Here is a 26,553-nt window from a genome sequence, read left to right as displayed (position 1 = left end):
TGCCCTATGGTCCTTCCAACATCAGCCTCCTTCTCAGTCATCGCTTCCTCCCTTCATCATTCGCGACCTTCCCCCACTCTGTGGAACTCTCTCCCTCAGGATCGCCTTACGTCACCAACCTCGCTGCTTTAAAGAATCTGCTAAGACCCTCGACTGTGCTTTTACCCATTCCTGACCTCTCTATCTTCCTTTTTTCTCCCCTGCCTCTGCTTGATGCCCACTTACTCTCCACCGCCCTGTAAAGTGCTGTGAAAGATCTCAATATGTAATGAGTGCTGTAGGAATGTAGGTTGTTTTGATATACTGAATGTGAATAAAAGACAGCTCCATCGGTCCCACATTCAAAACTAATCTGCTGTCTAATGAAAGGGAGTCATTTATTTGTTAATGTGTTCAAAAGTACTTTGGTAAGGAGTTACTGCTGCATTAATGCATTAATCCTAGAAGTAAAGGGTTATGGGGAACGGGCAGGAATTTGGACATGAGTCTAGGTTCGGATCGGTCATGGCCCTGTGGGTAGCGGAGCGGGCCCAGGGGCCATGTAGCCTGACCCTGCTCCTATTTCGTGTATCTAATTCTGTTAGATTCAGGAGATGGTTCAGTGATAGTAGATTGGCGGTTAGGATCAGATCAGCCATGATCTTATTGAATGGCGGAGCAGGCTCGAGGGGCCGATTGGCCTACTCCTGCTCCTATTTCTTATGTTCTTATGTTCTAAGAGAAAACCATCTACAAGGGTGCAACTTGCATTTAAGAACATAAGAAATAGGTGCAGGAGTAGGCCATACGGCCCCTCGAGTCTGCTCTGTCATTCAATAACATCACGGCTGAACTTCGACATAAACTCCACTTTCCCACCCAATCCCCATATCCCTTGATTTCCTTAGTACCCAAAATTCTATTGATCTCAGTCTAGATTATACTCATCGACTGAGCATCCACAGCCCTCTGGGGTAGAGAATTCCAAAGAGTCAGTGAAGAAATTGCTCCTCCGCTCAGTCCTAAATGGCCGACCCCTTATCCTGAGACTATGCCCCCTAGTTCTAGACTCCAGCCAGGGGAAACAGTCTCTCAGCATCTACCCTGTCCAGCCCGCTAAAGAATGTTACACATTTCAATGAGATCATTTCTCATTCTTCTAAGCTCCAGACAATAAACTTCTTATATTGCAATATGTTTGTGGAATGTTTTGAACTTTTAAGTTTGCAGAAAATACAATTTTACACACGACTGTGTAACAACGGTGAAATATATATATTTACCTTTTCTTTAGCCCTTGCTTTCTCAGCATCTGTCACTAAAAGAAAAATATAAGTAAATTAATAGAAGGAATGTGCTGTTAACTCGATTTACTCATGTTTTTGCTCTACTTTTGCCAGTGGTTTATTAAATGTGAAAATAGCAGGTGTTCTTGTCAACAAATGACACATTGGCCTCAATATTAACCCCCTCGCCCAGCAAGAATGGTGCGTGACAGGGGTTAAAATTAGGCCGAGACAATTTTCCCCCCAAAAATATACAATACAACATGGCACTCAATTTACAGACAAATTGCAATACATTTTCATTACGCATTTCAATACTTGTTAAAATAGATTACAATACAATCCACAGATCATATTATATATGGCATAGCACAGATGAATGCAGTACATGGTACTCAGTCATAGATTTATACAGCACAGAAAGAGGCCCTTCGGCCCATCGTGTCCACGCCAGCGATCAAGACCTACCTATTCTAATTCCATTTTCCAGCACTTGGTCCGTAGCCTTGTATGCTATGGCATTTCAAGTGCTCATCTAAATGCTTCTTGAATGTTGTGAGGGTTCCTGCCTCTACCACCCTTTCAGGCAGTGAGTTCCAGATTCCAACCACCCTCTCGGTGAAAAAGTTTTTCCTCAAATCCCATCTAAACCTCCTGCCCCTTACCTTGAAACTATGCCCCCTGGTTAATGACCCCTCTACTAAGGGGAAAAGTTTTTTTCTATCTACCCTATCTATGCCCCTCATAATTTTGTACACCTCAATCAGGTCCCCCCTCAGCCTTCTCTGCTCTAAGGAAAACAACCCCAGCCTGTCCAGTCTCTCTTCATAGCTGAAGCGCTCCAGCCCAGGTAACATCCTGGTGAATCTCCTCTGCACCCTCTCCAATGCAATCACATCCTTCCTATAGTGTGGCGACCAGAACTGCACACCGTATTCCAGCTGTGGCCTAACTAGCATTTTGTACAGCTCCATCATAACCTCCCTGCTCTTATATTCTATGCCTCGGCTAATGAAGGCAAGTATCCCATATGCCTTTTTAACCACCTTATCTACCCGTCCTGCTGCCTTCAGGGATCTATGTACATGCACACCAGGGTCCCTCTGATCCTCTGTCCTTCCTAGGGTCCTACCATTCATCGTGTATTCCCTTGCCTTGTTAGTCCTCCCAAAATGCACCGCCTCACACTTTTCAGGGTTAAATTCCATTTGCCACGGTTCTGCCCATCTGACCAACCCGTCTATATCGTCCTGTAGCCTGAGGCTTCCCTCCTCGCTATTTACCATTCCACCAATTTTCGTGTCATCTGCAAACTTACTGATCATACCTCCTACATTCATATCTAAATCATTAATGTACACTACAAACAGCAAAGGACCCAGCACCGATCCCTGTGGTACACCACTGGACACAGGCTTCCAGTCACAAAAACAACCTTCGACCATCACCCTCTGCCTCCTGCCACTAAGCCAATTTTGGATCCAATGTGCCAAATTGCCCTGGATCCCATGGGCTCTTACCTTCTTGACCAGTCTCCCATGCAGGACTTTGTCAAAAGCCTTACTGAAGTTCATTGAGCCATTTCTGCATCATACAGCCCGAGGGGGTTTTTTATACTGGTTCCAGCCCCTCGGTGTACACTGGTGGGAGGGCCTTAAACTCTGGCCCTTCCCCATCGTGGCAGCGGTGGCACCAATCTTTAGTGCGTCCCTCAGCATGTACTCCTGGATCGGTCGTGGACAACTCCTTACTCTGGAAGACCAGCAAGTTTCGGGCGTCTTTCACCGAGTTGATGATCTTCCAGCAGCAGTTGATCTTGGTCTCAGTGTGCGTCCCTGGGAACAGTCCATAGAGCACAGAGTCCTGTGTTACGGAGCTGCTCGGGATGAAGCTCGACAAAGACCACTGCATCTCTTTCCAGACCTTCTTTGCAAAGGCACATTCCAGAAGGAGATGGATGACGGTCTCGTCCCAACCGCAGCCGCCTCGAGGACAGCGTGCGGTGGAGCAGAGACGCCAGGAGTGCATGAAGGATCTGACGGGGAGGGCCCTTCTCACCACCAGCCAAGCTATGTCTTGGTGTTTGTTTGTAAGTTCTGGCGATGAGGCATTCTGCCAAATCACTTCGACAGTCTGCTCGGGGAACCGTCCGACAGGATCCACCATCTCCTTTTTCCGTAGGGCCTCCAAGACGTTACGTGCTGACCATTGCTTTATGGCCTTGTGGTCAAAGGTGTTTCCCTGTACAAACTTTTCCACGAAGGACAGGTGGTCCGGCACGGTCCAACTGAATGGAGCGTTCCACGGCAGCGTGGCCAGACCCATCCTTCGCAACACCAGGGACAGATAGAACCTCAGCACGTAGTGACACTTGGGGCTGGAGTTTCATTGAGGAGGCATAACTACAACTTGGGTTGTAGTCCCGCCTCCATCGAGTTGCGGCCAACCCACGCGATTTTCACTTGATTGACCTTGTTGAGCCTGCCCAGCGGGCTCAGCAGGCCAATTAAGGGCAACCCGGTGACAGGCAACAGGTCACAGATTGACATTTCATCTGTCAAAAGCTTTTGACAGATGAAATATCAGCGTTTGACAGCTGTTTGAAGCTGTGACACACTGACAATCTGTACTCAAGTTAATTCCTTCCTCTCAGGCTGATTTAGAGATCTCTCCAGAACAGAAAGCTGAATGTTGCAACTTTTGACAGCTCGCGGCCATTCTGCTTTCTGTGCCGGTGAGATGAAGGACTCCCGAGACCTGAAAGAAGGAAGGCTGTAAAGGTAAGTAAAACTTCTTTAAACACTTTATACACACCAAACACACTTACCTCTGAACTCATGCACCCATCACTCACCTGAACCCTCCCAGCCCGACGGCCCGCCTCGCTAACTTGGCGTGGTTTGGAGCCGTCGGGAATCCCACACTTCAGCAATAAAAATAGGGATTAGGCTAAAAACTGTGTTAACTACCTGTTAACAGGCAGTTAATTGGCACCAATCCCCTTCCCGCCTCGGGGAGGCGTGTCCCAGCACAGGTCGGGTATCCGCCTCCTTTGAAACTGGCATGGAGGCGGGATGGGTTCGTGCCCCCTGATTTCGAGATTTTAACGCCCCACACGCCTCCACGGCCCAATGAAAATCCTGCCCTTGGTGTTTGCGTACCGAGGGTCTGTGCACAGATTAATGCAGCCGCACACAAAGGTGGCCATCAGGATGAGGGCGACGTTGGGTACGTTCTTTCCCCCTTTCTCTGGAGATTTGTACACCGTGTCCCTCCGGACACGGTCCATTTTTCATCTCCAGATAAAGTGGAAGACGTCTCGGGTGACTGCAGCGGCACAGGGTCGGGGTATGGGCCACACCTGCGCCACGTACAGCAACACCAACAGCACCTCGCACCTGATGACCAGGTTCTTGCCCACGATCGACAGGGAGCGCTGCTCCCACATTCCCAGTTTCTGTCTTACCATGGCGATATGCTCCTCACAGTTTTTGGTGCACGCCCCCGCCGCTCTGAACCATATTCCCAGCACCTTCAGGTAATCTGACCTGACGGTGAAAGGGACAAAGGATCGGTCGGCCCAATTCCCAAAGAACATGGCCTCGCTTTTGCTACGACTAACTTTCGCTCCCGAGGCCAGTTCAAACTGGTCGCAGATGCTCAGCAGTCTGCGGACCGACAGCGGATCCGAGCAAAAGACGGCGACGTCGTCCATCTACAGGGAGGCTTTAACCTGAGTGCCTCCGCTGCCTGGGATCGTCACCCCCTCTTATGGCCGAATCCCTCCTGATGGACTCGGCAAAAGGTTCGATACAACACACGAACAAGACAGAGAGAGGACAGCCTTGCCTGACTCCAGATTTGATCGGAAAGCTTTCTGATTCCCACCCATTGATTAGAACTGCGCTACTGATGTCTGTGTAGAGAAGTTAGATCCAATTGCGGATTCCCTTCCCAAAGCCCATTTTGGAGAGCACGTCCATCGTGTATGTGTGCGATATTCTGTCGAAAGCCTTCTCCTGGACCAAGCTGATTAAGCAGGTGTCCACCCTCCTGTCTCGCACGTAGGCGATCGTATCCCTGAGTAGCGCGAGGCTATCAGAGATCTTCCTGCCGGGTACGGCGCAGGTCTGATCCGGGTGGATCACCAGCTTCAGTGCAGACTTGACCCTGTTGGCTCCTCTACATTGGGGAGACCAAACGCAGATTGGGTGACCGCTTTGCAGAACACCTCCGTTCAGTCTGTAAGGGTGACCCCGAGCTTCCGGTCGCCTGTCACTTTAATTCACCGCTCCATTCCCACTCAGACCTCACCGTCCTCGGATCTTGCATTGTTCCACAGAAGCTCAGCGTAAGCTCGAGGAACAGCACCTCATCTTTCGACTAGGCACTTTACAGGCTTCTGGACTCAACACAGTGTTCAACAATTTCAGATCTTAACCTGGCCCCTGTCATATATATATTTTTTATCCACACTTTTGGTTTGTGCCTTCTGTTCTTCTCTCCCACATGGCAGCTGTCTTTCATTCTGCCAGCACAATTTACACTTTATCTCGAGCCATCCTTTGTTTCTTAACCTGTCCCATTACCATCTCCTTTTGCCTTAAATATCTCTTAATGTCTCTTAACCTCTCCTGCCTTCTATCCTATCACAGACCTTCCCTTTTGTTCTTTCATTCCCTCCCCCCTTTCCCAGCCCCTACACTTGCTTAAAAATCCATTCCATTTCCTTCTTTTTGTGCGCAGTTTTGGTCACCTTATCTGAGGAAGGATGTTCTTGCCATGGAAGGAGTGCAGCGAAGATTCACCAGGCTGATACCTGGGATGGCAGGAATGATGTATGAGGAGAGATTGGGTCGATTGGGCTTATACTCGCTGGAGTTTAGAAGAATGAGAGGGGATCTCATCGAAACTTATAAAATTCTAACAGGACTGGACAGACTAGATGCTGGAAGGATGTTCCCGATGGTCGGGGAGTCCAGAACCAGGGGTCACAGTCTAAGGATAAGGGGTAAGCCATTTAGGACTGAGATGAGGAGGAATTTCTTCACCCAGAGAGTGGTGAACCTGTGGAATTCTCTACCACAGAAGGCAGTAGAGGCCAATTCATTAAATATATTCAAGAAGGAGTTGGATATATTTCTTAAGGCTAAAGGGATCAAGGGATATGGGGAGAAGGCAGGAACAGGGTACTGAATTTGGATGATCAGCCATGATCTTATTGAATGGCGGAGCAGGCTCGAGGGGCCAAATGGCCTACTCCTGCTCCTATCTTCTATCTTTCTATGTTTCCAGTTCTGATGAAAGGTCATCGACCTGAAACGTTAACTGTTTCTCTCTACACAGATGCTGCCTGACCTGCTGAGTATCTCCTGCATTTTCTGTGTTTATTTGACCCTGTTGGCGATGACCTTGGACAGAATCTTGTAGTCTACATTAAGCAGCGAAATGGGCTGCCAATTTCTGATTTCTTCCCTCTCCCCTTCTGCTTGTAGATGAGGGTGATGCCTTTCCTCATCGATTCTGACATGCTGCCGGCCAGAAGCATACCCCCGTACACTTCCAGCAGGTCTGGGCCAATCCATTCCCACAGAGACGAATACAACTCGACCGGTAAGCCGTCGCTTCCGGGAGTTTTACTCGTCTCGAAGGACCGGACGGCTTCTGTCAGCTCGTCCAGAGACAGCGGGTGATCCAGACTCTCCCGCTTGCTGTCGTCTAACACCTCCGAGATAGATGACGGGAAAGACTGGGAGGCTGCGCTGTCTGTGGGCTTCGTGTCGTACAGCCCGGCATAAAAGGATTTGCTGATCCTTCGTATGTCAGGCTGCGAGGACGTCACCGAGCCGTCTTCTTCCTTCAGGCTGTGGATCACAGAGCTCCCTCTGTGTACCTTTTGGAAGAAGAAACGTGAGCACGTCTCATCCTGCTCCACGGAGCAGACTCTGGAGCAGAAGATGATCTTGGAGGACTCTGAGGCAAAGGGCGAGGCTTGCTGGCTCTTCACCTCGGAGTTCCTCCCCGACATCGACCCCCATCGACTGCAGCAGGAGCAGATTCTGCATGCTTTTCTGGAGTCAGGACAACTTACCGGCCCAGAGGCCACATCGTTCCTGCCCGGCGCCATTTACTCTTCGCCAAGGCTCCCACTACAGGCAGGCGGGGCCTACTTTAAATTCAAGAGTCCCAGCCCGACGATGTCATCAAGCGGTGAAGGGATAAACAAAAAGTGAAGGGAGGGGGCAGGGCTCCCGCACAGCCTGCAGCCCGACAGCAGAACCAAGGCGGGAGGCGCCGACTGGCCAGAAGAGGCCAAGGTAAGTCTCAAAGAAATACTTCGTCAGAACTCCTTGTGGATTAGGAGGATCAGGAGTGCTTCCCCTCAGGCTCCGCAAGGAGTCCTTGGGCCTTCCCCAGGCTAGGCCCGGCCTCCGAGCGATCGCTGTGGAACTCCAGCCTCTTCTACACTCTCCAATGGCATCTGCACCCCACAATCGCCTCCAGACCCTTCCCTTCCTCCCACCAGCTGCCGGGTACTGTTCCCATGGTTTCCCAGCTGTGGCCTCCTGCCACCAGATTTCCGTTCCCGTCCGCCCCGCCGGCCAGGCACTGGATCTCGCCGGGTATCGGGCGGGACTCCGGGAACTTTTAAGTTAATGAGGCCCCGCTGCTTAGATCAGCAGGACCTCCACATCCCTGGATCTCTGGGTGCGCTGCCCGCTTTGGGGCTCGTGAGTACCATTTCCGCCACTACCTCCATCTGCACTTTAAGTTGAGCCCAATTAAACAGAACAACCACCAAACTGAGACCTTTATGTACAGAGGGGGCAATGGTCACCTAACCCACATGGCCCAAGTTTAATACAAGATTAAAGCAACAGTGTCACAGTTGTTTGACGGCAGTATACACTGTTGGAAAAAAGGATTATTCGCAATCTGACTGAAAAAAACACTAATATAGAAAACCATACTGGAGCAGGAAGATGCACACAGTAAATCAATCGAATCACACACCTGTATGTTGTTTATGCTTTCTCTTCTTCCAAATTAAAACAGCAATCAGAATCAAAGCCCCAATCACAATGAGAACAACCACCAGTATAACTGTCAGATTAGGCTTCTTTTCACACTCCACATCTCTCATAGAGCTCCCTGGTTTGACCTGATTTTGATCGAGTTCTTCACATCTGGTGAAAATGCAGAAAAATAATCAGCACAAACTTCTACAATAATTGCTACCCGGTGCCAGGGTAAAGGACATCTCCTCCGGGCTGGAGAATAACTTGGTGGGGAGGGGGAGGATCCAGTTGTCATGGTCCACTTAGGTACCAACGACATAGGTAGGACAAAGAAAGAGGTTCTGCTGAGAGAGTTTGAGCAGCTAGGGACTAAATTAAAAAGCAGAACCACAAAGGTCATAATCTCTGGATTATTACCAGAGCCACGAGCAAATTGGCATAGGGTCAATAGGATCAGGGAGATGAATGCGTGGCTCAAAGATTGGTGTGGGAGAAGTGGGTTTCGATTCATGGGGCACTGGCACCAGTACTGGGGAAAGAGAGAGCTGTTCCGTTGGGACGGATTACACCTGAACCATGCTAGGACCAGAGTTCTAGCGAATCGAATAACTAGGGATGTAGATAGGGCTTTAAACTAAATAAGGGAGGGGGAGGGTCCTGGTGGAGAGAAATCTAGAATGCTAAAGAGAAAAGACAAGGAAACAGTGCAGGAAAGTGATTGGGGTAAGGATAACCAGATTGTGTCAGGAAGGGACAGAGCGTACACACAAAGGAGTGCACTAACAAATAGGGTCCGGGTAAGAAAGAATGGTAATAAGACAAATAGGGCCACAGTACAAAAAAATGTTAAGATGTCTAAAAATGTTAAAAAGACAAATCTAAAGGCATTGTATCTGAATGCACGAAGCATTCGAAATAAGGTAGACGAATTAACAGTGCAAATAGATGTAAACGGATACAATATAATTGCGATTATGGAGACATGGCTGCAGGGTGACTAAGGCTGGGAGCTGACTATCCAAGGATATTCGATATTTAGGAAGGACAGGCAAAAAGGAAAATAAGGTGGGGTGGCGTTGTTAGTAAAGGATGAAATTAGAGCAATAGTGAGAAAGGATATTGGCTCAGAAAATCAAGATGTAGAATCAGTCTGGGTGGAGCTAAGAAGCACCAAGGGGCAGAAAACATTGGTGGGAGTTGTCTATAGGCCTCCAAACGGTAGTGGTAATGTAGGGGATGGCATCAAACAGGAAATTAGAGATGCATGTAACAAGGGTACTACAGTAATCATGGGTGACTTTAATCTATATATAGACTGGCCAAACCAGATTAGCAATAATACTGTGGAGGATGAATTCCTGGAGTGTGCACGAGATGGTTTTTTAGACCAGTACGCTGAGGAGCCAACTAGGAAACAGGCTATCCTAGATTGGGTATTGTGCAATGAGAAGAGGTTAATTAATAATCTTGTTGTGCGGGGTCCTTTAGGGAAGAGCGACCATAACATGATAGAATTCTTTATTAAGATGGAAAGTGAAGTAGTCCAATCCGAAACTAGGGTCCTAAATCTAAACAAAGGAAACTATGAAGGTATGAGGAGTGAGTTGGCTATGATAGATTGGGGAGCTTCATTAAAAGGCATGACGGTGGATAGGCAATGGCTAACATTTAAGGAACGAATGCATGAATTGCAACAGTTATACATTCCTTTCTGGCGCAAAAACACAAAAGGAAAAGTGGCCCAACCATGGCTAACAAAGAAATTAAGGATAGTATAAGATCCAAAGATGCTGGAAAAAGTAGCAAGCCTGAGGATTGGGAGCAGTTTAGAGTTCAGCAAAAAAGGACCAAGAGATTGATTAAGAGGGGAAAAATAGAGTATGAGAGTCAACTTGCAAGGAACATAAAAGCGGATTGCAAAAGCTTCTACAAGTATGAAAAAAGAAAAAGATTAGTGAAGACAAATGTAGGTCCCTTACAGTCAGAAATGGGAGAATTTATAATGGGGAACAAGGAAATGGCAGAGCAATTAAACAAATACTTTGGTTCTGTCTTCACGGAAGAGGACACAAATAACTTCCCAGAAATGCTAGGGAACCAAGGGTCTAGTGAGAAGGAGGAATTAAAGGAAATTAGTATTAGTAAAAAAAGTGCTGGAGAAATTAATGGGACTGAAAGCCGATAAATCCCCAGGGCCTGATATTATGCATCACAGAGTACTAAAAGAGGTAGCCATGGAAATAGTGGATGCATTGGTTGTCATCTTCGAAAACTCTATGGATTATGGAACAGTTCCTGCATAGAAACATAGAAGATAGGAGCAGGAGTAGGCCATTTGGCCCCTCGAGCCTGTTCCGCCATTTAATGAGATCATGGCTGATCATCCAAATTCAGTACTCTGTCCCTGCTTTCTCCCCATATCCCTTGATCCCTTAGCAGATTGGTGGGTTTCAAATGTAACCCCACTATTTAGAAAAGGAGGGAGAGAAAACAGGGAACTGCAGACCGGTTAGCCTAACATCAGTAGTAGGGAAAATGCTAGAATCTATTATAAAGGATGTGATAACAGGACACTTAGAAAATATCAACGGGATTAGACAAAGTCAACATGGATTTATGAAAGGGAAATCGTGTTTGACAAACCAACTGGAGTTTTTTGAGAATGTAACTGGTAGAATAGATGAGGGAGAACCAGTGGATGTGGTGTATTTGGATTTTCAGAAAGCCTTTGATAAAGTCCCACACAAGAGGTTAGTGTGCAAAATTAAAGCACATGGGATTGGGGGTAATATACTGGCATGGATTGAAAATTGGTTAACAGACAGGAAACAGAGTAGGAATAAATGGGTCTTTTTCAGGGTGGCAGGCGGTTACTAGTGGGGTACCGCAGGGATCAGTGCTTGGACCCCAGCTATTCACAATATATATCAATGATTTGGATGAGGGAACCAAATGTAATATTTCCAAGTTTGCTGACGACACGAAACTAGGTGGGATTGTAAGTTGTGAGGAGGATGCAAAGAGGCTTCAAGGCGATTTAGACAAGTTGAGTGAGTGGGCAAATACATGGCAGATGCAGTATAATGAGGATAAATGTGAAGTTATCTACTTTGGTAGGAAAAACAGAAAAGCAGAGTATTATTTAAATGGTGCTAGATTGGGAAATGTTGATGTACAGAGGGACCTGGGTGTCCTTGTACACCAGTCACTGAAAGCAAACATGCAGGTGCATCAAGCAGTTAGGAAGGCAAATGGTATGTTGGCCTTCATTGCAAGAGGATTTGAGTACAGGAGCAAGGATGTCTTACTACAGTTATACAGGGCCTTGGCGAGACCACACCTGGAGTACTGTGCGTAGTTTTGGTCTCCTTACCCAAGAAAGGATATATTTGCCATAGAGGGAGTGCAGCGAAGATTCACCAGACTGATTCCTGGGATGGCAGGACCGTCGCATGAGGAGAGATTGGGTCGACTAGGCCTGTATTCTCTAGAGTTTAGAAGAATGAGAGGGGATCTCATTGAAACGTATAAAATTCTGACAGGGCTAGACAGACTGGATGCAGGGAGGATGTTTCCCCTGGCTGGGGGATCTAGAACGAGGGGTCACAGTCTCAGGATATGGGGTAGGACATTTAGGACTGAGATGAGGAGAAATTTCTTCACTCAGAGGGTGGTGAACCTGTGGAATTCTCTACCACAGAAGGCTGTGGAGGCCAAGTCACTGAATATATTTAAGAAGGCGATAGATAGATTTCTAGACACAAAAGGCATCAAGGGGTATGGGGAGAAAGCGGGAATATGGCATTGAGATAGAGAATCAGCTGTGATCATATTGAATGGCGGAGCAGGCTCGAAGGGCCGAATGGCCTACTCCTGCTCCTATTTTTCTATGTTTCTAAGTATAATTATAACAAATCTGTTACAATTAATCTGTTATTGAAATCTCACTCTAAGCCCAGTAGAGTTTGAGTTAAACCCACTATTTACAGGAAATGATGGACGGCCGATCCATTTTATTTAACCAAAATAAATATTGGTTAGGACACCGGGAAGAACTGCCCTGCTCCTCTTCAAAATAGTGCCAGGGGATCTTTTACTTCCAGCTCAGTTTAACATCTCCCTCAGTACTGCACTGGAGTGTCAGCCTAGATTTCTGGAGTGGGACTTGAACCCACAACCTACTGACTCAGGCGCAATGCTTCCACTGAGCCACGGCTGACACCTGCTAAAACTATTTTAAATAAACTATTTTCATTTTCAAGTAGCTTCAGAAGGGATAAGGATGAGTTATTATTGAAACAAAGGGGTTGATTTTCGTGGAGCCGTCAGGTGGGGTTTCAGGCGTGTGGGGGGGAAAATCCCGATTTTGGGGGTCCCGACACCATCCCGCCCAAAACCCCGCTCCATGCAACTTTCAGAGGCAGCGGGTACCCGCCCCGCACTGGGACCCGCCGACCCCAGGCGGGAAGGGATTAGTGCCAATTAACTGCCTGTTAACAGGTAGTTAACAGGCAGTTAACAGGCAGTTTTTAGCCTAATCCCTATTTTGAGGGGTTTCGTGTGGGTTTCCCAACGGCTCCAAACCACGCCAGGTTAGAGCAGGCAGGCCGTCGGGTTGAAGGAGTTGGAGGGGTCGCGATGTCGGCGCTCAGGTGAGTGATGGGTGCATGAGTGCAAAGGTAAGTGTGTTTGGTGTGTCTAAAGTGTGTAAAGAACTTTTACTTACCTGTACTTACCTTCACAGCCTTTCTTCCTGTAGCCGTCGGGAGCCCATCACTCAGCCGGCACTTAAAGCTGAACGGCTGCGGTCTGTGAAAAGTGACAGCCTTCAGCTTTGAGTGCCGATGTGAGTTCTAACTGAGTCTGTGCAGAAGGACTCATGTCAGAACTCAGACTGTCAGTGTTTCACAGCTTGAAACAGCTGTGAAACACTGATATTTCATCTGTCAAGAACTCTTAACAGATGAAATTGCAGTCTGTGGCGTCACCTGTTGCCGGGTGGCCCTTACTTGGCCTGCTGAGCCCGCTGGGCGGGCTCAACAAGGTCAATCAAGGGAAAATCACACGGATTGGCCGGACGTCAATGTAGGCGGGACTAAAACCCGAAAATTGTAGTCCCGCCTTCTTCCCGACAGCGTCGGGAAAATCGACCCCAAAAACTTAGGGCTGAGCTCTGCTGAAGGATCACACTGAAATGTTAACTTTTCTTTTCCTCTCTGCTGATCAATCTGTCGTGCACTTCAGATATTTTCTGTTTCTAAACCTTAAAATACATGAGGCCAGAAATGCCTGCTGGTGATAATACCAGACAAGCACTAAATGAGTTTGTATGGCATTCCTGTATCAGGCTGGAGGAAGTTAGAGATAGGGAGGGGCGAGGCCATGGAAGGATTTGAAAACAAGGATGAGAATTTTAAAATTCAGGCGTTGCTGGAGCGGGAGCCAATGTAGGCCAACGAGCACAGGGGTGATGGGTGAACGGGACTTGGTCCGTGTTAAAATACAGGCAGCGGAGTTTTGGATGACCTCAGGTTTATGTAGGGTGGAAGATGGGAGCCCGGCCAGAAGTGCATTGGAACACTTATCTAGAGGTAACAAAGGCGTGGATGAGGGTTTCAGCGGCTGAGCTGAGGCAAGGGCGGAGCCGGGCGATGTTACGGAGGTGGAAGTAGGCAGTCTTGGTGATGGAGTAGATATGTGGTCTGAAGCTCATCTCAGGGTCAAACACAACACCAAATTTGTGAGCAATCTGGTCCAGCCTCAGACAATTGCCAGGGAGAGGGATGGAATCGGTGCCCAAGGAATGGAGTTTGTAATGGGGACAGAAGACAATGGCTGGTTTTCACAATATTTAGTTCGAGGAAATTTCTGCTCATCCAGTATTGGATGTCGGACAAGCAGTGTGACAAATCAGAGAGAGTGGAGGTGTCGAGTGGTGGTAGTGAGGTAGAGCTGAGTGTCGTCAGCGTATATGTGGAACCTGACGTGATTTCGGATGATGTCACCAAGGGGCAGAATGTAAATGAGAAATAGAAGGTGGCCAAGAATAGATCCTTGGGGAACTCCAGAGGTAACAGTGTGGGAAGAAAAGCCAATGCAGGTGATTCTCTGGCTACAACTGGATAGATAAGAGAACCAGGCGAGGGCAGTCACACCCAGCTGGATGACGGAGGAGTGGCGTTGGAGGACGGTGTGGTTAACCGTGTCGAAGGCTGCAGAAAGGTTGAGAAGGATGAGGAGGTATAGCTTACCATGGTCACAGTCACATAGAATGTCATTTGTGACTTTAATATGGGCCGTTTCAGTACTGTGGCGGATACCTGACTGGAGAGACTCAAACATGGAATTGCAGGAAAGATGGGTACGAATTTGGGAGGTGACAACAAGGACTTTGGAGCGGAATGGGAGGTTGGAGATGGGGCAGTAGTTTGCAAGGATAGAGGGGTCAAAGGTGTTTTTTTTGAGGGTTGATGATGGCAGATTTGAAGGGGAGGGGGACAGTACCTGAGGAGAGGGAACTGTTAACAACATCAGCTAACATGGGACCAGGAAGGAAAGTTGGGTGGTCAGCAGTTTAGTGGGATATGGTCAAGGGAGGAGGAGGTGGGTCTCATGTACAAGATGAGCTTGGAGAGGGCATGAGGGGAGATAGGAGAGAAACTAAAGAAAGATGCAAGTTCAGGGCTAGGGCAGGGGGGGGGGGGGGGACCTTCGAGGAAGTTTGGCCCAGTGGGCTAAGGAAAGGGAGGGAAGCAGGATTTGGGATATAGGGAGGAAGATCCAGACTGTAGGGCTGAGGCTACTGAAAGTTCTGCCACCTTGGGTGAGGCAAAATCGGGAGATACTTTATGGCCATAGAGATGTCAGCACTAGGACAGCAGTTTTATTTATGATCAAAAAAGTGAAGCAGATCACAGACACATGGTGGGGGGGGGGTGGGTGGAATTTAACATTCTGACACGCTGTGAGCGGGAGGGAGGGGCCAGTAGCTCGTGGGAAACCAGGTCGGGTGTGACGTCACTGACAGGTTCCCCACCTGGAAGTTAGCCTGATTGACAGGCAGCTTCCAGTCGGGTGGGGAACGCTGGAGAAGAGGCTGTAGCCCCAGGGCGGTGCGAGCCCGGGCCCCAGGGGAGTCCGATCCTTTCCCCTGTGGGGGGTGGGGGGGTCCTGTCCCTGACCTGGGGTGGAGGGGAAGCTGATGGTGGGGAAGCTTGCAGGATTGGGGGGGAAGCACTCCTGCTCCTCCCGGCCAAGAAGGAGTGCTGTGCCCGCTTCGCGGCAGCTGCCGAAATTCCTGAGGCCTGGGAACCCCGGCCGGCCATAGTTAAACCTACAAAGCAGGTTAAATCCAAGGCGGCTAGCCTCATTATCATATTTAAAGTGCCAACCTGCCTCCTGGGACCAGGTTGGCTGGCTGCACCCCTGTCCCACCTCCGTTAAAACCGGAAGTGGGCAGGTTGAAATCGTGATTCAGATTTTTAACACTTCAACCGCTCACCCAACCCCAACCCGTTCATTTTTGGGGGTTAAAATTTCCCCCATGCATTTTAAACTGACATTTTTTCAACTGTGTGCCAAATTGTTAACGTCACACAAGAAAAATTGGCTAGTTATTCCTGTTACGCAGAGTGTGAATTACAGGAAGAACTTGGTAAGGCACCTCCTGTACGGAGAAGACTCAACAAGAAGTGGAGTTGATCAAAATTGATGTAAGTCACACTGCTACAACCCATTTGGAAAAATAAGTTACAGTATGTTTGCCAATTATAGCATCTGTACAATGCAAGTTAAAAATTCTGGTTTCCTTGAGGTACTTACTTAGTCCAAACCTTACATGCCTCAGTTAATGAAGCATTGCTTGAATATGTTCCAGGAGGGCACATCTCACACACAGTATCTTTGAAATGTGTTCCTGAAAAATAAATGCATCAATGTCAATACCAGATCATTGGAACTGAGTTTACATTATTAAGGGCTGTTTGAAACATAGCTCCCGTTACTGTTTTATGCACTACAGTCTACTCCCGATAATTTTATTTTTTTGCACTAAAACCGTTCACGTTTAAAATAGGACAAAATTTGCTAACCATTTTGTATTACCATTATTGTCAATTACAAAGTTGCCACATACAATATGTTAAGCACCCCGTGTATTTTGGGAAGAAACAGGTGTTCACTCAGGAGTTGGTACATTGTTTAGATGCAATTATCTTGTATACTCGTTAAGGTCCAATTATCTTGTGTACTTAATCCCCTCTAAGTGGCCTGGGGTTGCAGTTTACACTGCTCAGCCCACTAAGAGTTAGGGACTCTATTACTCCTAATATTATTACTGGAAGAATTTGGGGTATAGGAAGGGATATCCAGGCAGTAGGGCTGAGGCTACTAAAACTTCTGCCACCAATGGTAGGGCACAAGGAGGGAGAGTTGCTCAGGAGGCCAGAGTCAGAGGATTGTCGGGTGCAGGAGAGGATCTGTGGCTGGAGGAGGTTGCAGAGGTAGGGAAGTGTAAAGCCATGTAGGGATTTGAAGATGAGGCTAATCGTTTTAAATTGAATGCATTATGTAGCAGGGAATGAGTGTAGGCCAATGAGCAGAGGAGATTATGGAACTTGGTGTGGACAGGAATGTGGGCAGCCATGTTTTGGTCAATTGGAGTTTTGGGCAATAAAAGGCAAGCAATGATTTGGGCAACGGGGTACAAAATGGTTGGCGGGATGAATTAGCGCGCCTGAAGAGAGAGGCCCAAAGACCGGCTTAAATTTATCCACAGGCCTCATTGGAATATATCCGGCGAGTTGCAGGCGGCAACTGGCTGCCCCAATGCAGCTTGCCGGTCTGGGAGCAAGCTCCCTCTAGTCTTATCGAATTTGTTCAGTTTCCCTGGTCCTGCCCACAATTAAATATAGCAGGCCAGTCAAGGGTCAAGTGGCGCTTTAGGGGCGAGTATTTGGCAATCGGCTTTCGTGTCCCATTTTCCATCCTCTGGAGCCTGGTACCCCGCCACATTTTGAGGGGTATGGCAGAGGAAAGGCAGCCCCATTATCTTGCCACTAAAGGCAATACTTAGCCATGAAACGCATGGTAATCCAACACCATACCTTTTTCTTTAACTCCTTCACCTGGAGGGCACGTTTTGTGTTTTCTGCCTGTCTCACAGCTTCTGTCTATGCAGTAATATCCCTCTCTGGACTCGCACACTGTGTTTTGTGTATAGATACATTGCTGTTTAATTTGAAGTCCCAGCTCTATAAGGAAAAAACATTAATGAGGTTCAAGTAGAATGAATATGTACTACTTCTGAGGAAAGGTCATCGACCTGAAACGTTAACTCTGTTTCTCTCTTCACAGAAGCTGCCTGACCAGCTGAGTATCTCCAGCATTTTGTTTTGATTTCAGATTTCCAGCATCTGCAGCATTTTCTTTTTGTACTACTTTCTAATTCACTTTATACCTCTAAGAGGTAGAGAATGGATACAAAACATGAAATAGCAGAGGCTTTTCTTTTAAGATTAGAATCGAGGGGGTTGTAAAGTCTGTGGGTTGTGCAGTTAATAAATACACAGACTTCAGAAGTAACAAACAAACAGGTCTTTACTATTCGAAGGTCCGGGCGAATCTGCCCCAGCAATCCTGCTACAACACTTATATACTGGTGTGGTCACTATCGGTATTACAGTATACAGAAGCCAAACAAATAGTGCCACACCTAAAGTAGTTCCCTTAAAGGTGAACGGTTACATTCAATAGTTCCCTTAAAGATAGACGGGTACATACACTACAGGGGTCGATTTTGACTTTTGGGTGACCAACTGGTGGGGCAACAGCCGATCGTCTGTTCCCGTGAAAAAGAGGCGGCCGCGATTTGGAGGCCCTGAACTCATTGACATCGAGCAAGTTGTGATCGTGGAGGAGGTGTGTCCCAGAGTGGAAAAGCTGCTGTCTTGTCCTTGCTTTTTCAGTCTCTAGTTCTCATTGGATCTTTCTGGTTTATTTTCATGTTTCATTTTCCCCCTTCCTTTGAAACTACTTTACTTTCTTTTTTTCTCAGTGATTCCGAGTGGTTATTTTCTGGCTCACATTTTTCAGTTTATATTACTGTTTCCCTCGGATTCTTGTGTGCTTTTACATTACTCAGTTTTTTTAATCATTTGTTCTGAGTGGCTTGGCTTTCACTTACAGAAGTAGAATATAAAAAGAATGGGAAAAATTCCATTTGGCTCATCTGTTGGTGCACTTAACTCCTTTCATGTCTTGTTGGCATTCCTTTCTTACAAGTTTGTTGGCAACTAATGAAAATCTTCCCCAGTTCTGTAGGAATATAGAAACAGGAGTAGGCCATTCAGCCCTTGAGCCTGTTCAATTAGATCATGGCTCATCTGTTTCTCCACATCCCTTGATAATCAAATGCAGTCTTGAAAATGTTAATTGACCCAGTTTCCACAGCATTTTGGGGGAGACAGTTCCATATTTCCACTACCCTTTTGGTGGGAAAAGTGCTTTGTGATTTCACTCTTAAATGGCCTAGCTCTCATTTTAAGATTATGCCCCTTGTTCTGGATTCCCCCATCAGAGGAAAGTGACTCTATTAAATCCCTTTAACATTTTAAAGACCTTGATTAGTTTAGCCCACAACCTCTAAACTCAAGGGAATACAAACCAAATTTATGCAACTTGTGCCCATAAATTAACCCTTCAATCCCTGGTCTAATTCTGGCGAGTCTGCGCTGTACCCCCTCCAAGGCCACTGTCCAAGGTCAACAACCTGAAACGTTAACCCTACCTACCTCTCTCCATACATGCTGCCTGACCGGCTGAGTGCTTCCAGCACTTTATATTTTATATTAAATATGCAGGTAGTTGTTTTTCATCCTCAATAGCTTAGTGAGGAAATGCCCCAGGTAGTCTGATACTGAGTCACAGAAGTTCCAGGCTCAATCTCTGGTTTATGTTGAATTAGCTAAGCTCAACCAGAGTAACTGTAGCGGTACCATAATTGGCATCATTGGCCTCGGGCAGAAGGCTCAGCCACTGCTCCCATTCCCCATAGCTGTGAACTGACCTCTACCACATTCAGTGACAAAAGAATCGGACTTGGCTGTCACAGCCATACCCACCCCCCATCTCCCACCCCCCACAGTTCAAAAACATGCCAGTGCTCACTAGAATGCCTCATGCATGAATAATGCCTCATGCATGAATAATGCCTCATGCATGAATAATGACCATTTGGGTGAGGGACAGGAGAGCTGCTGGTACCTGTGCAACCACTTACCAGAAGTCAGCATCCGTGGGAAAGGAGGGGGGAGAAAAAACGTTTGTTATAACAAGAAATGTGATAATGTCACTGAGATTTAATCTGATCACACCGAACACCAAAACAAGATTTTGATGACAGGAAATTTCATATCAGATTTAAAGCTGAAGTGCACGATTTCACCATTAATGCAGTCACAAAATCATGGATCTGTAACTCACCAACAAGGGGCACAAATATTACTTAGTAAATACTGTATGCTCAAGAGCAATAGAAGCAAACACATTTAAGGAAAACCTTGAACTATGATGTTTTGCTAAAATCAGGGCATTTTCAAACAACTATTTGATAACTGTTCCTGAGAAAATACTCAGGTCTCTTTTTTAAAAAAGCGATTAAAATAAATAATACTGTGATATTTACCTTGATCACAAGCTTTACATTTAAGACATTTTTCTAAACCATTGGGATGTTCAATATATTCTCCAGCTGTACATGGTTTACACGTTGTGCCAACTTCTATAGTGCAATGTTTAGATACTATATTGCCTGCAAGAAAAAAAAGTATTACAAAAGTCAGTTATGGAATTACAAGCCTTGTACTGCTCCCAGAAAACTGATGTCAGAAAGCATTTTACTGCCAAAAAATCTATGGAAAAATAAAACTGGAACTCACATGAGAACCTTTATTATTTTTAGATAGGAATAACAGCAGTTCAGGAAGAATAGGAAGGCTATGGTGTAATCAATGAACTTACTCATCAGAAATCAGACTAAATACAGATCAATTAATAACAATCCTAGGAGCGGTAGCATTGTGGTTAGTTACTGGACCAATAATCCAGTGACACGAGTTCAAATCCCACCACTGGGGAATTTAGATTCAGTTAATTAAATAAATCTGGAATAGAAAACTAGTGTCAGTAATGGTGACCACGTAAATATCAGATTGCTGAAAAATCCATCTGGCTCACTAGTGTCCTTCGGGGAAGAAAATCTGCCGTCCTTACCTAGCAGATGATTCCAGACCCACAGCAATGTAGTTGACTGCCCTCTGAAATGGCCAAGCAAGCCACTCATCTGTACCAAAGCACTATGACAAAGTATAATAATGCGGACTGCAGCGGTTCAAGACGGCGGCTCACCACTACCTTCTGAAGGGCAATTAGGGATGGGCAATAAATGCTGGCCTTGCCAGCGATGCCCACATCCCGTGAATAAAAAACAATTGAAGCCTCAGATTGGACTGAAAATGCTATATTAGTGCTTGTATTCATATTTTCAATTCATAAATAACTTACATTTTTTTCAAGTTAAAAATAATTTATTTCCCTTTGCTACTGTGAAGTTCAGTTTCCAGGATTAGGTAGAAGTCCTTTCTAAATATCCCCAGTGTTTATCAAAACAAAACTTACTTGAGATCAGCAGAAAGTTTCTCTCTCTGGTAACCTGTTCCTGGCGAGACAGTCAGCAGAGGGTGTTGGCATGGGGAAGTCAGAGCATGGGTGCCAACTGTAGGTTTGTTATGATATTCTGTGTCTCCGTCATCTTATTCTGTCAGGCTAAAGGAAACCTGTCAGCAAGCTATATCAGAAACCTTCATGTTATTCCTTCTACTAATAGCCACATAACCAAATTTGCCGATGACACAAAGATAGGCGTCATTGTGGGCAGTGTAAATGAAAGCATAAAATTACAAAGAGATAGTGATAGATTAAATGAATGGGCAAAACTGTGGCAAATGGATTTCAATGTACGCAAATGTGAGGTCATCACTTTCGACCTAAAAAGGGTAGAACAGAGTACTTTCTAAATAGTGAAAAGCTAAAAACAGTGGAGGTCCAGGGGGGGGGGGGGGGGGTGTGGGGTGTCCAGGTACATAGATCATTAAAATGTCATGAGCATGTCATGAGCAGGTACAGAAAATAATCAAAAAGGCTAATGAAATGCTGGCCTTTATATCTAGAGGACTAGAATACAAAGGGGTAGAAGTTATGCTGCCACTATACAAAACCCAAGTTAGACCACACCTGGGGGACACTGAGCAGTTCTGGGCACCACACCTTAGGAAGGATATATTGGCTTTGGAGGGAGGGTAGGTTTACCAGAATGATACCCGGACTCCAAGGGTTAAATTACGAGGAGAAATTACACAAACTAGGGTTGCATTACCTGGAATTTAGAAGGTTAAGGGATGATTTGATAAAGTTTTCAAGATATTAAGGGGAACAGATAGGGTGGATAGAGAGAAACTATTTCCGCTGGCTGGGGATTCTAGGACTAGGGGCAGAGTCTAAAAATTAGAGCCAGACCTTTCAGGAGTGAAATTAGGAAACACTTCTACACACAAAGGGTGGTAGAAGTTTGGAACTCTCTTCCCCAAACGGCAATTGATGCTAGATCAATTGTTAATTTTAAAACTTAGATTGATAGATTTTTGCTAACCAATGGTATTAAGGGATATGGGGCAAAGGAGTTAGGTCGCAGATCAGCCATGATCTCATGGAATGGCGGAACAGGCACGAGAGGCTAAATGGCCTACTCCTGTTCCTAAAGTCCCAAGAGAACCTGGCTCCTCAATTTTAACCTCTTCCCCTCTAGAGAGTACAGAAGATCAGGGAAGAAAATTTGCCAGGCCTTTCCACTTCAGTACCACACCAGACATGCCAAGAGCCATAAAAACAGATTGTAAAAGCTTCTATAGGTTTGTAATAAGGAAGAGATTAGCGAAAGTAAACATGGGTCCCTTACAAGCAGAGACAGGAGAAATTATAATGGGGAACAAGGAAGTGGCAGAGACATTAAAGAAATAATTTGTAGGAAAGACTTCACGGAAGAAGACCCAAAAAACATTCTGTAAATAATGGGGAACCAAGGGTCTAGTGAGAATGAAGAACTTAAAAGAAATCAGTATTAATAAAAAAAAATAGGACTGGAGAAATCAATGGGACTAAAAGCCGACAAATCCCCTGGACCTGATGGCCTACATCCTAGGGTTTTAAAAGAGGTGGCTACAGAGATAGTGGATGCATTGGTTTTGATCTTCCAGAATTCCCTAGATTCTAGAATGGTCCCCAGAGATTGGAACGTAGTAAATGTAACCTCGCTATTCAAGAAAGGAGGGAGAGTGAAAACGGGGAACTATAGACCAATTAGCCTGACATCAATAGTAGGGAAAATGCTAGAATCTATTAATAGGGACATGGTAACAGGGCATTTAGAAAATCATAATATGATTGGGCAGAGTCAACACGAATTTATGAAAGGGAAATCATGTTTGACAAATCTAATGGAGTTTTTTGAGGTTGTAACTAGCATGGTAGATAAGGGTGAACCAGTGGGTGTAGTGTATTTGGATTTTCAGAAAGCATTCGATAAGCTGTTACACAAGAGGTTATTACACAAAATTGGGGCTCATGGGATTGGGGGTAATATATTAGCATGGATTGATGATTGGTTGACAAACAGAGAGCAGGATTAAACGGGTCATTTTCGCGTTGGCAGGCTGTAACTAGTGGGGTACCGCAAGGATCAGTGCTTGATCCTCAGCTATTTACAATCTATATCAATGACTTAGATGAGGGGACCAAATGAATGTATCCAAGTTTGCTGATGATACAAAGCTGGATGGGAAAGTAATGCCTAGCTAGCGCTGCATATTCCATCAGTTGCTTGATGCGTCTCAGGCATGTTATTATCCTACGCATGACACAAAACATATTCATAATAACCACTAATATAGCCTGCATGCTCAAAAGAAGCATTAAAATTATCCTAGCCCGGGGTGTTATCCTACGTTGTACACAGCTTCCCACCATTCATGATGACCCCTAGGGTGGATATATCCTGCTCCATTCGAGCATTTTGTTGTGCATGTGGACTAAATGTTTCTGAAAAGTACTAGAACTATGTAGTATGGACTTTAAACTGTGCGACAAGCATGGTATGCGGTGTCCAGATTTAACTAAAGCTCTTAGTGCTTGTATAAGTCTCAATAAAACTGAGACACATATTTGTTATTTTTTTCCCCACCCAGATACTTGCATATTGTCATGTTTGTGAGCCACTTGGTGACATTGGATGCTACCAAAAGCAATTGTCTTTTTATTTTTTCTTGCATATTGTTGCACTGGCCTTATATCTCTGTTGTGCTGATTTGTAGTGCTAGCTAGGCATTAAGAGTCAGTGAAACCCATTTCACACATGTTTCAAATGAAATTGATAATACAATGATGCGCTATCAATTACTCATAAAAGACTGAGAGTTAGAAGAGTAACTAAAGGCTTTTATTAACAACAGAATGGAGGTCTGCCTCGAGTGGTCGACCGGTCCAGGATACCAAGGGCTGGGGAGCAGTCACCTTTATACTAGGACCTGTGGGAGGAGTCAGCCGAGGCATGTCCAGGCATGTACACAGTGGAATACAAACAGGACAAACAGGAATACAAACAGTGGTTTACCACATTCACCCCTTGTTTAAAATTGAGTCCGGCGGGGTGAAGTGTATTAAAAGTTAGTGTATTGGAGTCTCTGCGGAGGTCTTGTCTGCCGCTGTGATCGGCGTGGCGACGGCAGGGGTAGTGAAGCTTCCGGCGTCGAGTCCAGCGTAGGCTGTGGCACAGGCGTGTCGTCCTCGTAGATGTCGAGCGGGTCGCGGGGCCCAGGCCTGCCGTCTGCTGGGGCTGGATATCGGATCGTGGGGGGGGGTGGTAGTGGGTTACTGTGGTCCCCGAGGGTGCAAGGTCTCTTATGGAGACTGTGTCCTCCCGCCCGTCCGGGTATGCGATGTAAGCATACTGGGGGTTGGCGTGGAGGAGGTCGACCCTCTCGACCAGGGGGTCCGTTTTATGGGTCCTCACGTGTCTTCTCAGTAGGACCGGCCCTGGGGACGTCAGCCATGGCGGTAGCGATGTCCCTGATGTGGACTTCCTTGGGAAGACAAACATTTTCTCATGAGGGGTGGCGTTAGTGGCAGTGCAGAGCAGTGACCGAATAGAGTGGAGCGCATCGGGGAGCACATCCTGCCAGCGGGAGGTTGGAAGGCCCCTAGACTTTAAGGCTAGCAGGACGGCCTTCCAAACTGTCGCATTTTCTCTTTCCACCTGTCCGTTCCCCCGGGGGTTGTAACTGGTGGTCCTGCTTGTGGCAATACCCCTAGTTAGCAGGTACTGACGGAGTTCGTCGCTCATAAACGATGAGCCCCGGTCGCTATGGATATAGCTGGGGAAGCCGAACAGGGTGAAGAGGTTGTTCAGACATTTAATGACCGTGGCACTGGTCATGTCCGGGCAGGGGAAGGCGAACGGGAAACGGGAGTACTCATCAATAATATTGAGGAAGTACACATTGCGGTCGGAGGAGGGGAGAGGCCCTTTAAAATCAACGCTCAGGCGCTCGAAGGGGCGAGTGGCTTTTATCAGGTGGGCCCTGTCTGGTCTATAAAAGTGTGGTTTGCACTCAGCGCAGACTTGGCAGTTCCTGGTCATGGTCCTGACCTCCTCAATAGAGTAAGGCAGGTTGCGGGCCTTGATGAGGTGGAAGAACCTGGTGACCCCCGGGTGGCAGAGGTCATTGTGGAGGACCCGTAGTCTATCGATCTGCGCGCTGGCGCAGGTGCCACGCGATAGCGCATCCGGGGGTTCATTTAGCTTCCCGGGCCGGTACAAGATCTCGTAGTTGTAGGTGGAAAGTTCGATTCTCCACCTCAAGATCTTGTCATTTTTGATTTTGCCCCTCTGCTTGTTGTTAAACATAAAAGCAACTGAACGCTGGTCAGTGAGCAGGGTAAATCGTTTTCCGGCCAGGTAGTGCCTCCAATGACGCACAGCCTCCACAATCGCCTGGGCCTCCTTCTCAACAGCGGAGTGTCTGGTCTCCGGGCCTTGGAGGGTTCATGAAAAGAAGGCCACGGGTCTCCCCGCCTGATTGAGGGTAGCGGCCAGGGCAAAGTCGGACGCGTCGCTTTCCACCTGGAAGGGGATGGATTCGTCCACTGCGTGCATGGTGGCTTTGGCAATGTCCTCCTTGATACGGTGGAAGGCTAAGCGGGCCTCTGCCGTCAAGGGAAAAGAGGTGGACTTGATCAGCGGACGGGCCTTGTCCGCATAGTAGGGGACCCACTGGGTGTAATAGGAGAAAAACCCTAGGCACCTCTTCAGGGCCTTGAGGCAGTGGGGCAGTGGAAGTTCCATAAGGGGACGCATCCGGTCGGGGTCGGGGCCGATGACTCCGTGTTCCACAACACAGCCAAGGATGGCGAGGCGGTTTGTGCGGAATATGCACTTCTCCTTGTTATATGTCAGGTTTAGGAGTTGGGCGGTGCGGAGGAATTTTTCGAGGTTTGCGTCATGGTCCTGCAAGTCACGGCCGCAGATGGTCACATTGTCCAGATATGGGAAAGTGGCCTGCAACGCATTTTGATCTACCATCCGGTCCATCTCCCTTTGGAAGACGGAGACCCCGTTGGTGACGCCAAAGGGAACCCTAAGGAAGTGATAGAGGCGGCCGTTTGCCTCAAAGGCAGTGTACTGGCGGTCCTCAGGGCGGATGGGGAGCTGGTGGTACGCTGATTTCAGGTCAATGGTCGAGAAGACGCGGTACTGCGCGATCTGGTTGACCATATCAGCTATACGGGGGAGTGGGTAGGCGTCCAGCAGGGTGTAGCGATTTATTGTCTGGCTGTAGTCGATGACCAGGCGCTGCTTCTCGCTGGTCTTAACGACCACAACCTGGGCTCGCCAGGGGCTGGTGCTGCCCTCAATAATCCCTTCTTTCAGGAGCCGCTCCACTTCGGTTTTAATGAAAACCCTGTCCCCGGCACTGTATCGCCTGCTCTTTGTGGCGATGGGCTTACAGTCGGGGGTGAGGTTAGCAAACAGTGGTGGGGGGGTGACTCTGAGTGTGGAGAGGTTGCACCTGGTGCGCGGCGGGCAATTTGGAAGCTGCTGGCTGCGGACTGTGAGTGGGGGTAGGGGTCCACCGTACGCCATCGTAACACTTTTAAGGTGG

At 47.0% G+C, this 26,553-nt stretch overlaps 1 protein-coding gene across 6 annotated transcripts in view; it reads right to left on the bottom strand.

The window, feature by feature from the left end:
• The window catches only part of LOC147100831 (tumor necrosis factor receptor superfamily member 5-like), a 63,838-nt gene that overhangs the window by 7,709 nt on the left and 29,576 nt on the right, over positions 1-26,553 (bottom strand). For 5 of the 6 annotated variants that reach the window (XM_085967455.1, XM_085967458.1, XM_085967459.1 and 2 more), the window contains 5 exons: positions 19,968-20,093; positions 17,389-17,535; positions 16,106-16,199; positions 8,280-8,452; positions 1,263-1,297 (listed from right to left, as the gene is read on the bottom strand). In XM_085967455.1, the coding sequence (XP_085823581.1) occupies positions 1,263-1,297; positions 8,280-8,452; positions 16,106-16,199; positions 17,389-17,535; positions 19,968-20,093 (575 nt within the window). Of the gene's footprint in view, positions 1-1,262; positions 1,298-8,279; positions 8,453-16,105; positions 16,200-17,388; positions 17,536-19,967; positions 20,094-20,959; positions 24,911-26,553 lie in introns of those variants that run through there. The other variant, XR_015073582.1, reaches the window with a different exon arrangement.

Source organism: Somniosus microcephalus, chromosome 25 (genome assembly GCF_052327205.1).
Source record: "Somniosus microcephalus isolate GS21.2 chromosome 25, FLI_Smic_1.0, whole genome shotgun sequence".
Lineage (NCBI taxonomy): Eukaryota > Metazoa > Chordata > Chondrichthyes > Squaliformes > Somniosidae > Somniosus > Somniosus microcephalus.
The sequence above is the reverse complement of the archived record's forward strand: the minus strand, read 5'-3'. Positions and strand labels throughout refer to the sequence as shown.